This window comes from Sinocyclocheilus anshuiensis, unplaced genomic scaffold (genome assembly GCF_001515605.1).
Source record: "Sinocyclocheilus anshuiensis isolate Anshui unplaced genomic scaffold, SAMN03320099.WGS_v1.1 scaffold159, whole genome shotgun sequence".
In the NCBI taxonomy this organism is placed as follows: domain Eukaryota; kingdom Metazoa; phylum Chordata; class Actinopteri; order Cypriniformes; family Cyprinidae; genus Sinocyclocheilus; species Sinocyclocheilus anshuiensis.
This window is the reverse complement of record NW_015549567.1, coordinates 696485-710752: the sequence shown is the minus strand read 5'-3', so window position 1 is coordinate 710752 and position 14268 is coordinate 696485. Positions and strand designations below refer to the sequence as shown.

The window sequence follows — 14268 nt, the reverse complement described above, 5'->3', positions numbered from 1 at the left end:
TATTAGAATGTTTAAAGGAGTGGACACGAAAATCACGGGAGCGAAACACATGTTGCGGGAGCAGGCGGCAATGGACCGAGATTCAGCGGGGATTCAGCAGATTTTTGTAGGTCCAAAAGGAGGACATGTCCGGGGAAAAGAGGACGTATGTGCACCCTAGCTTTAGGCATTTTAATTTAAGAATGTTTAGCTTAGCTAGCTAATGGAATCTACCTGCTGCCATCAGAGCAAGTGTAATTACTGCATTCACACGCTCCTCGGATGCTCTCATTTCCCGAGTTGTGCTTTTAAGTCGGAATGTGAAAACAATATGGACACTCGCGTTACTACAAAGATTTGTTGGATTTGTATTAGAGCTTTCCGACTTGCGTTCGTGAATTTTCTCAATCGAGAAATTATTTTTCACGTGCGGTGCGGGTGATCCTTACGTCCATATTGGCACCGGGTTTCGGTACCCAACCCTACTTGAAAACAGACTCCTAAATAGCTTCCTATCCATGTCCTTGTTGATTTGAGTTAATACGGCTATATTGATTATATGACTTAGTTTAAATTAATGGCAATATATTACTTTACTGTAAATACTTGAACAGACACAACAGAACTCACTTTTTCTCAAAGGCTTTGTGGGATGGCTTAAGGGTAGCCATGTTTTGGAACTCCACAGCCTCTCCTGCCAGACCATCCTCTCCATACCTCAGCTGGACAACTTGGTTAATGGAGTTTCTGACTGTAGCATCATACTTTACCATAACAGACTCCATAGACTTGATCAGACGACGCTGAATATAACCTGAAGAAATAGGAGTTTCATCAAAACTCATGAAGACAATATCAGGCTTTAACAAAGACTAATCTGATGACAACTGCACATAACATCTCACTTAGAGACTAGAAATGAGTATTACAATTTGAAGTTCAGATTACATTTAGTATTTGCCCTCATTACCGGTCTCAGCAGTTTTGACAGCTGTGTCGATCAGACCCTCTCTGCCTCCCATGGCGTGAAAGAAAAACTCAGTTGGTGTGAGACCGGCCAGATAGGAGTTTTCTACGAAGCCTCTACTCTCTGGACCATAGTCATCTTTAATGAAGTGAGGGAGAGTGCGGTGCTTGAAACCGAAGGGGATTCGCTTACCCTCAACGTTCTGCTGCCCCACCACAGCAATAACCTAAATGGGTGAAGAGATTGTGAAAAAAATTCAGTTAAGCCTTTAGCCTGAAAGAGGCAGCAACACGCTTTTTAACTATTTTAAGTTTTAAACACCATCTACGGTCTTCTCTCACCTGAGAAATGTTAATTTTAGAGCCTTTTGAACCAGCCACCACCATGGATTTGAAATTGTTGTACTCAGACAATGACTTCTGGGCAGATGATCCAGTCTTGTCTCGAGCATCGTTCAGAATGCGGTTGACCTGGTTCTCAAAGGTCTGTCTCAGAGTGTTACCTGGGGTGGGCTCCAACTCATTGTTGTGGGCTTTCTCAATGACCTGTGAGAAAATAAAATCATGAAGCACAACTGCATTCATGTACAAAAGCAACAATCGGTTGTATTTATAAATACCTAATGATGTCAACTTACCTCTATCACATCCTGTTTGGCTTTCTTAATCGTGTTCTGAATGTCCTGATATGTTGCCTTATCGGCAATGGAGTCTCCAATACCAATAGAGTGACCTGAAGCAGACAAGATAGTTGCAAATAAACGAATAAGGTTCTAAACTGTTTTTGTGTGCAAATATCAAGTCTTTTTTTTTTTTACCCTCAATGAGCAGCCAGTTGTTGACGACAGTCTGGATGTTAGAATAGAAGAGTCGTGTGATGTCATGGCCCATCTCAAGGTATGAGATATGGACAAGAGAGCCAGCTGAGGTTCCCAATGACTTCTTACACAGGATCCCCATGATCAGCTCACCGTTCTCCACAATCACCTGGAAAATGAGATGAATGAGAACAAAATTGCATAAACACTTTTGGCACAAAAACTACATCCACATTTGGGCTCCACTACTGCACCTTAGTGTCCCCAGGGGAGATGTGTTTGTAAGGGCCACTGTCCTCTTCATCAGGGTGAGTGCTGTGTGTGCGGATGGCATTAATGTGCCCAGGGATGATCAAGCTGAAGATCTGTTTGCCAGTCCAGAGAGGTCGCGGCTTCAAGATAGCCGGTTGGGGCACTTTGCCGTCCCATGTGGAGAGAAACATGAGGAGGTTCATCACCTCACCCTAAACAAAGCACACGAAATGATTTATTAGTATCAATGTACCATGTACCTGTACAAACTAACAGCTCATTACATTCATAATTTGGTACCACAGCTTCGTAACCTCACCCTCTCCAAGAAGACATCTCTCTTGGTGAACTTGCGCACAGCTGTCAGTGTGTCCTGCACAATACCCATGACGGGTCTGTTGGACTGTGGTGTAACAATCATACGAGGCACCATGGCCAGCTCTTGGATCTCAGCACGGGTCTCCAGGGACTGTGGCAAGTGCAAGTTCATCTCATCGCCATCAAAGTCGGCATTGTATGGGGTTGTCACACTAGAAGTGAAAGGGATTTTCTCTTTTAAAACGAAGTCAAAAACCTTTATATTAGAGGAATGGTGCTAAATCTGACCATTCGTTTTCTATACAGATTTGTAACAATTTCAGCAATTATAACTGATGATACAGCACACAAAGTCATTATATTGCCTATCCACGTATCAATCTACTAACAACATGACGGATCAAGTCTTATAAACCCAGTGCACCTGAGGTTGAGTCGAAATGTTGACCAAGGCAAGATTCGCACTCTGTGGCCCATCATAGACATTTTGTGCAGCGTAGGCTGTCTGTTGAACACAATGATGTCTCCATCACACATGTGTCGTTCAACCTAGAAAAACAAACAGGTTTTAAATGCTTTGCTCACTGTAACTGAAAATTCCATTCCATTCTTACATTAAACACAGAAAAAAGACTGACTTTGTATCCAATCTGAAGGTGAAGGTCACTTGGTTTAGGGTGGAATCGCAGGTCAATTCTGTCCCCGTTGTCTCGGATGATATATTTGGCTCCAGGGTACTGACTGTTACCTCTCCTCACAAGCTCTTGGAGTCTGTAAAGTTAAAGGGTGGGGGGGGAATAAAAAAATAAGAAAAATAATTTGAGAGCACTGGGTTAAAGAGACCTCTCAAAGAACACTAAAATATTTTGTAAGTGAGATGCATTCAGAAAGAGATAAAAACGACTAATATTACCTGTCAATGTTAAAGGGTGTGACAATCTCAGGGAAGGTCATGTTTGCGGCGATGGAACGGGGAACGCCCACCTGGTCGATCTGCAGGTTGGGGTCTGGCGTGATGACAGTTCGGGCGGAGAAATCTACACGCTTCCCCATCAGATTACCTCTGACACGTCCTTCCTTACCCTTTAGCCTCTGCTTGATAGATTTTAGTGGACGACCAGACTTTTGCATTGCCTGAATCAAGAGCATGAGAGAGCAAAATCTTCATTAATATTTTCCTGATTGTCCCACTCTACATAACTGCAGATCAAATATCAAATGTTTTAACTGGCTGCACCAGGTATCAATGTGTCATGCAGCAGCTTTATTTTGTGTACCCTGAATTTTTCCACAATTGCATTTTATTATAAATGCATTAATTAATAATCAAAAAATGCATTAATTCTTTACAAATGCATTTTATTTTTATTCAATACAAATTCTATAACAATTGTATTCAATGTAAATTCTATAACAACAATAATAAGAACAATTAATTATTGATAAATAATATTTAGTAGTAGTAATTTTTTATTAAATATTGAATTATTAATATTATCACTGTTAATAAGAGTATAATTGTTGCTTCTCATAATATCCTGGACTCCGATCTCCTAAGGTATAGTGTAAATCTTACCCTAGGTAGACCTGGCAGTTCATTGTCTACCATTGTGGCCACGTGGAACTGAAGCAGCTTGACATCCTCTGCTATAACATGCGCTGCAGCTCCACTCTGCTCATTTCGCTTCAGCTGGTTATTGATCTTTACAATGTCAGCCAACTTGTGTGTTAAATCATCCTAGAAAAAAAAAATAATAATACAATTGATACAAATCTAACAGCTATCAGTGCTACGCAATACATCAAACTTCTTTCCCACTGTTTAATAAGAAATGTTATGCTTACCTGGTTTCTAGCAGAGCCCTGCATGACCACAGCCGGTCTCACAGCAAGAGGAGGCACGGGCAACACAGTGACAATCATCCACTCAGGACGGGCGTATTTGGGGTCCATGCCCAAGATCATGTCCTCTTCATCCGAAATGCGTTTGAAGATCTCATGCACACGTTCAGGATTGAGAAGAATCTTCTTCTCCTGTGAGTCTTCGTTCACGTGCTTCCACTCAGCATACAGCTCCAGGCCAGAGCGACGGATACGTGGCTGGTACCTGCCACAGCCTCCATGACCCTTGAGAAATAAAAGTTAAAAATCAGTTTTAAAACTTCCAGAGCAAGCTGGAAAGTTTCAAATTGGCCTGTGTGCTTAGAGAATTTTAGGTCTGTACCTTCTCTTTGGTGAGGTCTTCTTCAGTCTCCTGCTGCTCCACACCAAACTTGTTGTCCATCTCCTCTCCACCCTCACAAATGTTTTTGCCTTTACAGAGGTCATAGACGTGGGTCAGACGCTTACGTGGCTGCCCCTTCGACTTGGTCAAGATATCTTTGATTTTTGGATTGTTCTGGGTAAAACAAAATTAGAAGTTAAAATACACTACAAAACAATTTGACCAAAGGAACTAGATCAGAAGAACAAGACAGAAAGAAATTAACAATGGAATAAATCACAAAAGGCAAACTGAAAATTCTGCATACCGCGTCCACAAGCAGTTTTGAACAGAAGAAGCAGACACATCGGAGGACCTTCATGATCTTTGTGATGAAGCCAACATGAAAGACTGGCTTAGCCAGCTCAATGTGACCAAAATGACCAGGGCACTCAGTCATGTTACCTAAATGACAACAAGCAAATAAGCAGAGGTTCAGCTTATTATTAGAGGTTCAGGGTTTAATACCCAGCAAGACGGATAAATATCAAGTTTATGAACATACCTGCACACGTCTGGCATCTGCCTGACCTTTCAATTACCCCTTGCCGGGGGTCCATAAGTCCCCCCAATTTAGGGCGTCCTCCTTCTGTGGTCTCGGGGTACTTGATGCCCCCTTCAGTAACGGACAGCCGTTTCTGAAAATGATAACAAACAGCATTAAATTGTTGTACATTTTCACAACAATGGGAAAACATTTGTTCACTAAATATACCCTCAAATAAAGTTTTTTTTTTTTTTTTTTTAAATACATGGACCGCACAAGCAACAGTAAGTTTGCAATAAGCAATAGTTCAGATGTCATCTGTCAAATTATGCATTTATAAACATTTTAATTTGAAATGCAACAAGGCTGTTTAATGGTTGTATTTATAATGGGTTTCTTTAGATTACATGTTGCTCCCATAAAACACAATAACCACCAAATGAAGCGTCAAGAGATTGCTCAACTCTGCATTACAAAAAAAAAAACTTTGAGAAAGGTGTAAGTCCTTAAAAATGACGACATTACTGAATAAAACCCAGTTACTTTGCATCGCTGTCTAAAGAAAATGCATTACAGCTCAACTTGGAAACATGCCATTTGTTCGTCATTTATTTCAAAACATAAGTGTACTTCAGAAACTGAACGTATTTGAGTTTAAATAAAAGCATGCATATAAAAAATGCACATTTTATTGCCAGTAAGGGAGACATAGGGAACAATGTGGAAACTTGGGAGAAACTCTGGGTCTGCCATGTGACTCCAAAATGGTCAAATAAAACTAAACAAATAATAAATATTACAAGTTAACATTTTATAACTTCAAACAAGGCTTTCCGTGTCTTGTTGCTAATGGTTAAAGCAGGACTCTTGTGTAGTGTTTCTTCAACTTTATAAACACATGCTCCTACTGAGGAAGAAGTGGCTAGCCGGCTAAGTTAGCAAAACACAAGTTCACAAAAGACACTGTATGTTAATATCCGTATTTAATATGATTTTAACACGATGTTGATTTGAGTAATACAATAATACTCAAAGAATTAAGACAATACCCCCTCTCAAGAGCAAAACCTACAAGTTCATCAGGGCTGAGGACGCCGAATTGCACTCTCTTGATGAGGCGCAATGGGCATGCGCTGTCGCTGGAAGGCGGTCCGTGCATCCTGTCTATTCAAAGAGACGCGTCCTCCCCCGGCACGCCGCTTTGTAAGAAGGAACACCTCTGAAACGCCACCAAGACTCTCCTGGCACCCAATGGTGACCGGAACTTGTCCGATGGCGGTTTCCCAGTGACCACCGTATCTTGCTACTCAATGTGCTTTTAAATTTGTGTTTATATACTAGCTATTGTAGCAACCAGCTATCCCCTTCCCTTTCCCCGATCTACACTCCGGTGCGCTCTAAGCGCATCTGAGAGAAAATTGCTCTCACACGGCTTTATATAGACTGTACGCTTTGCTACAGGTTTACACAGCCTACTTGGCAGGGGCTGAACAGTCAGAGGGCGGGTTATGGATCGATCTCTCTGTGCGCTTATTGGCCGCGAGACTGCAGTATATGAATAATTAATTAAAGTTGACGCAGAACCAATGGAGTTGTGCGCTTTTGATTCCTGCGAATCGTATGTAGGCGGAGGCGGGACAAAACGTATGACGAGATTCTATAGGCCCGTAAAAACCAAGGGCGGATCCGTGGGCACTTTATACATGAATATTCAATAACATTCGTCAATGTGAAACATTATTCGTCAAACGTGTTCGTAATATTAATGAGCAGAGAGCATTTGACCAATCGCAACCAACGCTTGACGGCGGTAAAATAACTTTCTTACTTCCCGCCTTCTTTACGAGCATTGCCGATTTTACTCGACTGATATTTTTTCACCCTCTGAGCAAAAATAAAAAAAAACCTGTGCTGTTCCGTCCGTCTCGCTCTGGATCAGCTAACAGTGCTGGAAAAGAAGCTCGTGTGAGAGGCCTACATCTACCGTCGAGGATTAACGCCATTATTTTTGTTTTAAATATGATTTTTATGTAATTCAAATTATTAAATTACTTTTATTTTGTACGCTTATTCATATTTCTAGAAATATTTATTATGATTTTCCTTCTTTTATTTGAGTTCTACGGGAAAATGCAAGAATCCACGAGGTCGAGTAAAAACAGTGGCTGGACGGCACGCGCTTTTTTCGGTATGATCAGCTGGAAACGCCGCTGAAAGCCTGGGCTTTCAGACAGTGTATTTTCAATTAAAACATTCGAGAAACGTTGTTTTAAACATTCGATGTTTTTTTGTTTTTTTTTTACTATTTTGAGAATCAGAACGTTATTGGACCTCACTGTGAAATAAAAAATAGAATTGTACATCTAGGCCATGTTCTACAAAAAAGCGCTAGCAGCTTACGTTTTCTGGTTAACTTTAGCGGTTTTCTTATAAATAATCGCAAATCCGTAGTTCGTAAATGATTTCATTAGATAATCTAATATAGTTTATTGTTCTCGCAGTTGTAGAGCGTAAGCAAGAATTTGTAGTAATGTAACTTGATGTTACCTAGCGACTGTTGTGAGCTTTTGCTAGTTTGTTAGCCGCCATTCTTTGTGGAATGTGAACATTAAACAGCACCCATTTAAAGTTGTTTTGTCTGAAATGTTAGTTTACATCTTTAAAATTTTAGTGTGTATATTTTGTGTTGAGTGTATATAGGTTTATATTAGGGTAAATAACAAGCATTATTCGTCTACATGGTTATGGCTTAAGTACATGATAGGTTACACAGTGTAGACCGATGGTTGTATAAAAAAAAAAAACCTTTTTGAAATTGTTCATATTGGTTCAGTCACATTTTATACTTGAATTGGTCTCTTGGTTACATATTTATATAGACACCAGAAATATCAGAATGTTATCTACAGGGACATTCATGACTTTTAGCAATTTTGACTTAAAAAAAAAATATTTGTGTTGATCTTATATATGGTCTCAAGACATAGATGTGGCTTTTTAACAGATCATGTGTTAGTTATATCACGTTCATGATAGCCTGTTAGCATTGTGCTTGGATGGCTGTGCATGTATTTACATTAAAAAGATGAGGTTCTCTAATGTTCGAATCGTTTTCCGATTATATAATAAACATATCATACCGATATCTTAAAACAGAAAGATGATTTATAGCCGAAAAGAGTTAGTTCATAGTGTTCATATCTACGAAGCTAATCGGATAATGGAACAAGAGCTTGGTTGTAACTCGTATCAAACCAAAATCGACTTCTTTGAAACCACATGTATCGGGAAAATTGGCTTAACAGTCGGCTTTTGTGGATAAATATGAGTTATTGGCTCTGGAAAATGCTTTAAACCGCTTTAGTCCCAATACGTTTACAGTCAAAACCTCATTGTTCTTTAATGTGGATATATGTTGTCTCAAAGTCTATCTGAATCGGTCTCCTCGCTTAAATCAGATCCTTGCTTAGAAATAACCCCAAATGAACATGGATTTTCAGGGATCTTTTCGTATATGGCGGGTACAGTGGCGGTGAGATGAACAAACATGGAGTCTGGTGCTTGTGTACTTGGGCGGGTTTACAGGGCAGAAGGGAAGCGGAGTTGCGTAACTCCAGACTAAAGTGAAACGAGCCTGAGCTAGCTAACATTAGCATTATGTTAACGTGAAAACCTTCCACAAAAACGAAATAATTGTGACGCAGGTATTAAATTGAAGGCGGTATCTGGGGGAAAAAGCTATATATTTGTCTCAACCCGCCTAAAATAAATAGGCGGGCTGATGGTCGTTTACTTTGGTCGGTGCAACATGGAGGCTGTTTTCTACAAACAGATGTTTTTCAGTACGAATGTTGAAAATCTCAGTTACATTTCTCTCCAACAAAGTTAAGCGTAATGACGCGTAATACAGTCTTATTTGTTTAAGGGATAGTTCACTCAAAAATAAAACTTCTATCACCATTGTTTAAACCTGTATGACTTTCTTCTATGGAGCACAAAAGATGTAAAAAAACAAAACAAAAAAAAAGGGATTAACGTTACATGAATGAAAAGACGCAACAACATTGATTCTGCTTTACATCTCTCTTTGTATTCCAAAGGTAAATCTAATTTTTGAAATCACGTGCGAGTAACTGGGTGAGCTGTCCCTTTAAATTTGACGTTGTAATGTGAGATTTTGCTTCAAGTGGCTTACTAATGTGTTTTAATGAACGAGTAGGTTTTCATCAACAGACTGTAATTTGGACAAGTTTGTTAACTCTAAATGGTTTGAAATCTTCTCTTATGACATTCATGTAAGTATTTTGCGTGTAAATAAAATATTTGCATTGCATTCAAATTCTTGGGTTCACTTTTTTTAAAGCCTACCTACCTGAAAAGGTCTGTGTGTTTAAATTAGATTTATGTGCCTGTATTAAGTGAATCAAACACTGAAATAACAGGGATGTACTACGTTACCTTTTCAAGTACACGTTGCTTTTTGTCTGTTTACGTGAGCAGAGGTTGTCTTCTATGCATTTCAAACCGAGCTGCAGCACCACCTTGTGGCAGGCACACAAAAAATACAGTTACGCAATTGAGTACTTCAATTATTTAGACTTCCTCTTTGGAACACTTTCACTACAGCCTGCGTTGAAAAAAACTTTGGTCCGTGCGTTTTAACATAACTGTAAATCCTAATCACTACATAGCATTTGTTTTAAACCTTTATAAAGGTTCTGTGGAATTTAACACTATGGACAAAAATATAATTTTTGTCAAGACTGGTCTTTAAGAGGCAAGCCATTAACAAATAACTTATTATTCAAAGGGCTTTTTGCCATTTTTACACGTTGCAAATCAATTTAGAAATATGGTTCCTTCAGGAAAACATACAGACATTTCACAGCACTTAATATTTATAAACAATAAATTTGTATTAAACAACAGTGGGTGCATATACACGCATAATAAATATTGCTGTGCTCTTCCAGAAATTAGAGCAAAACTATAATCTCACTTTGATACCAAACAAGAAAGGATTAATAACACAGGCTTGCCAGATATTACCCAAAATTTAATAACACCTTTAATACCACAATTGGTGTTATTGGATTATCTCCTGTACAGTTTTTTTCATGATGTAGCCATTAAAGGTATATGCTCAAATGTTACATTATGATCGTGTTACAGTCATGTGTAAATGCAAGAGATTCTGAGAAACTTGTCAAACTACAAATCAGAGGAGAGACATGACCACTAGATGGAAGCTCTGAGCGCAAAACAGACACCGCTGAATGCTCGTCTTCCCAAAGTCTGTCCGGATCTTCCTCTTCCAAGCCGAAGCCACAATCAAGCAGAAAATGGGCTGTGCTTTGATCATGAGTTCTCAGGGAAGCCCTGTTGTTACAGTTCAGTAATCACAAGGCTCCATAAGTAAGCTTGTTTGGTGAAGAAAAAAAATCACATTTACCAAGCAATGTAATGATACGTTTATAAGATGGTAATGACCGTGAATGGTAAAGTAAGTTTTACAAAATGAAGCTCACCAAGCAGAAATGTTTCTAAGCCTATATTTTAATCATCAAAATGTTTTATTTAAGACCAGTGAGAATTAACACAACATATCATTATAATGACTATGACAGATAAATTGCTAAATGTTAAATATTGAGAGTAAATAAAATGGAGTGCTAAAGTAATTACACTAAATAGCACTTCTCACTTAAATGATAGTTTGTCGCTGATTATCCCAAACACTTATCATCCCAAGTGTGGATCGCAGAAATTTCATTGACATTCCGGCAGACCAGGAATGGTTGTAACATGGGTGAGTTGTAACACCGTGTTCACTAAGTTCACCCCTTAGAAACGGAAATTACTATCATACATGACCACAGTGGAGGATACACTCTTAAAGGGATAGTTCACCCAAAAATGAAAATTCTGTCATCATTTACTCACCCTCATGTCGTTCCAAACCTGTATGAGTTGCTTTCTTATGTTGAACATAGAAGAAGATATTTTGAAGATTGCTGGTAATCAAACAGTTGGTGGTTGCCATTGACTTCCATAGTAGGAAAAAAAAATACTATGGAAGTTAATGGCAACCACCAACTGTTGGAACAACATGAGGGTGAGTAAATGATGACAGAATTTTCATTTTTGGGTGAACTATCCCTTTAAAGTTTCCATAAGGATGTTTTTGCAGTGATGCCATAGAAGAACCATTTTAGATTCCACAAAGAACCAAAAATGAAATGAAAACTGGTTTTCATAGCATTAATAATAAGAAATGTTACCTGAGCACCAGAGCAGCATATTAGAATGATTTCTGAAGGATTGTTTGACACTAAAGACTGGAGTAATGGCTGCTAAAAATTTAACTTTGCCATCACAGAAATAAATTCTAATTTAAAATATATTAAAATATAAAACAGTTGTAATAAACAGTTGAAATTGTAATTATTACACAACATTTTCTGTTTTTACTGTTTTTCTTTTCTTTTTTTCTTTAAATGCAGGCTTGGTGAGCACAAAAATAAAAAAATCCAGTAAATCCAAAAAATGTAAGTATCAAAAAGTTATAGAAGTTTAAATTTACTGTAAAGAAAATGCACTATACTAATTTTATTTTATTTTATATACAATAAATATTTTACATAACAGGTTTTACTCTAAAATTGGTATAAAATTAAAGCCTTATGTCTAAATAAGTTATGTTCCAAATTTGAAGTTGATATGAAAAAAATGGAGGTTTCTGTGAGATTTTATTTAGGGCATTATACCACAAACAGCCACCGGGTGCCATCCATCTCCATGGGATTTTTTTAATGCATTTTTTCTGTCACAAATGTCTATATTTCTCTGTCAATATTACTTCTATCTCAAAATAACCACCAAATATGGAATCCTGAGACTCAGACCTTTCCAATGATATGTTTTTTGTCAAGATAATAAAAAGGTTTGATTCTAAAAGACCGTAATGTATTTTGTAATATGACACTTGACACCGCACACCGCCAAAAGATTTTAAAGTACCATTTCCATGGTAAGGCAATGTCTGATTTCAAAATGAATCTTGGGCTTCTAAGCTTTCAAATGATATATAATTTATGATGATTACTAAAAGATCTGATAGAGAAAAAGGACAACAACAAAAAAGAGCGCCAAGCGTCCTACAGGTGGGATGGTGACAGTTAAGGGGTTGGCATAGTTCACCAAAAAAAAAAAAGAAGAAGAAAATTCTGTGATCATTTACTCACGCTCAAGTTGTCCAAACAGTTTCTGCTCCCCATTGATTTCCAAAGTAAATTTTTTCCATATTATGGAATTCAATGGGGACCAACAACTGTTTGTTTACTCAAGGTACTCCAAAAAGTTTTTTTTCTTTTTTGTTCACTAGAAGAAAGATACTCACACCGGTTTGGAACAACTTGAGGGTGTGTGAAAAAAGCAACAAATGCTGAGACTTCTCACACTGAAAAGACCTTTGATAGGTTGTTACGACCCTTTATTTTTGAAATGTGCGAGTTCTTTGACTTTCAACAAAAGTTTATTACAATGATTAAAGGTATGTATAAACAAGCTAAAGTAAGAGTGATGGCTAATGAAAATATTTTAGAAGCCTTTTAAATATTGAGAGAAACAAGACAAGGGGATCCATTATCTGCTTTCTCTATAGAACTGTAATACAAATAAAATGTCTTAAAGTCGAGGAAGACGAACATAAAATTAAAACTGTGACTGTAATATTATTAAGTTTTAGCTTATAGCATAGAAGCTTATCCATATATAAATACATTTAAATAAGACAGGAGTACTGCAAATAGGAGGCTATTTAGAAAAAGCATGAATTCAAGAGGGTGTCACAGTCACGCCAGGCTCTCGCTCCTCACTGACTCAGACCTCACGTTTCCCAGAGTTCTAATCACACACACATGTCCCTTGTCAGCACTCATCAACACCCCTACAAAGACACATGCACACTGTCATTCACTGTCTGGCCTTGTCCAGAGAACACAGACTCTCTTACCTTGGGAAACTGTCCATAACTCCTTGGATTATCTCTGATGCTGCCTCCTTTTCCCAAGTCGAATCTCCTGGTCTCCACGACGTGACTGCTCCTCTGTGTGTGTTCCTGGAGACATTGAACTGCTACATTCAAGTCACTATTCAGCCTATCATTCTAACGGTCATTACTCACCTGCATCGTGTTGATTTCATCTGCCTTCAGTGAACTTAACATTGGTTGTTCCTAATTCTGTGTATCGTGACAGAGGGACTGAAAAAAAAAGTCATAGTTTTAGTTATAGTAAAAGCTTCAAAACAAAATAGAGAAATGGATGGTTGGGCAATTCCCAATATTTAAGAAATGTGAGAAACAAATAGACAAAGAATGAGAACAGTGTTTTAAAGAAACATTCAGCACTTAATCTCCATTCTGGCAGGAATATGCTTGGAAGACGACACCAGAAATCATACAAGTATACAAAGTTACTCCACAGTGTTCGGACAGTGTGTGTTAAGACAAAGGGCTGCCAATCATACATGTGTATATATATATATATATATATATATATATATCTTAATTCATGTACTGTAAGCTGTTACAAATATTTTAGATTGGAGCTACACAAATAGAGCAAATCATTTATTACAATATAAGAACATTTTTTGGTATATGTCATGTAAATTTAAAACAGGGATGAACTGACAATCACAGCATTTTAAGCAACATCAACACACTGCAGGAAACAGGAAGTATATAATTAATATCATATATTAACAGTATGAAAAAACGAAGTAAAAATTAAATATTGAATAATTAAATATATATTTTAAAATAATTAAAGGAAATTACAACAAAAAATGGGTAATAAAGGAAAAATATTGCAATAAAAATGGAAAATTAGAACAATTGCAAAGCAATAGTCATAACAGAATTGTACAGTTTTTTGTTTTAACTCTTTTTATTGATGCTATTCGATCAGAGAGATACAAAAATGAAAGACAATAGAACAACAATTGTTTACCAATTATCACCGGCAGCCATATCACCCTGTAGCCCAAGACTGGTTGCCCACTGAAGCTAAGCAGGGCTGAGCCTGGTCAGTACCTGGATGGGAGACCTCCTGGGAAAACTAGGTTGCTGCTGGAAGAGGTGTTAGTGAGGCCAGCAGGGGGTGCTCACCCTGTGGTCTGTG

The 14268-nt window shown here is 37.9% G+C and overlaps 1 protein-coding gene and 1 long non-coding RNA gene across 2 annotated transcripts in view; both read right to left on the bottom strand.

Moving 5' to 3' along the window:
• The window catches only part of LOC107657282 (RNA polymerase II subunit A), a 20227-nt gene extending 13753 nt beyond the window's left edge, over positions 1-6474 (bottom strand). The window contains exons 1-16 of the mRNA XM_016445320.1: positions 6156-6474; positions 5102-5234; positions 4865-5001; positions 4558-4731; positions 4179-4460; positions 3910-4071; positions 3247-3467; positions 2972-3104; positions 2758-2882; positions 2335-2545; positions 2018-2227; positions 1764-1932; positions 1584-1678; positions 1288-1491; positions 950-1172; positions 610-793 (exon numbers count right to left, since the gene is read on the bottom strand). Coding sequence (XP_016300806.1) covers positions 610-793; positions 950-1172; positions 1288-1491; positions 1584-1678; positions 1764-1932; positions 2018-2227; positions 2335-2545; positions 2758-2882; positions 2972-3104; positions 3247-3467; positions 3910-4071; positions 4179-4460; positions 4558-4731; positions 4865-5001; positions 5102-5234; positions 6156-6242 — 2750 coding nt within the window. The 5' untranslated portion in view covers positions 6243-6474. The remainder of the gene's footprint in view (positions 1-609; positions 794-949; positions 1173-1287; positions 1492-1583; positions 1679-1763; positions 1933-2017; positions 2228-2334; positions 2546-2757; positions 2883-2971; positions 3105-3246; positions 3468-3909; positions 4072-4178; positions 4461-4557; positions 4732-4864; positions 5002-5101; positions 5235-6155) is intronic.
• A 6340-nt stretch (positions 6475-12814) lies between these two features.
• The window catches only part of LOC107657287 (uncharacterized), an 8446-nt gene continuing 6992 nt past the window's right edge, over positions 12815-14268 (bottom strand). The window contains exons 3-4 of the long non-coding RNA XR_001630668.1: positions 13269-13346; positions 12815-13202 (exon numbers count right to left, since the gene is read on the bottom strand). This is a non-coding gene — a long non-coding RNA (uncharacterized LOC107657287). The remainder of the gene's footprint in view (positions 13203-13268; positions 13347-14268) is intronic.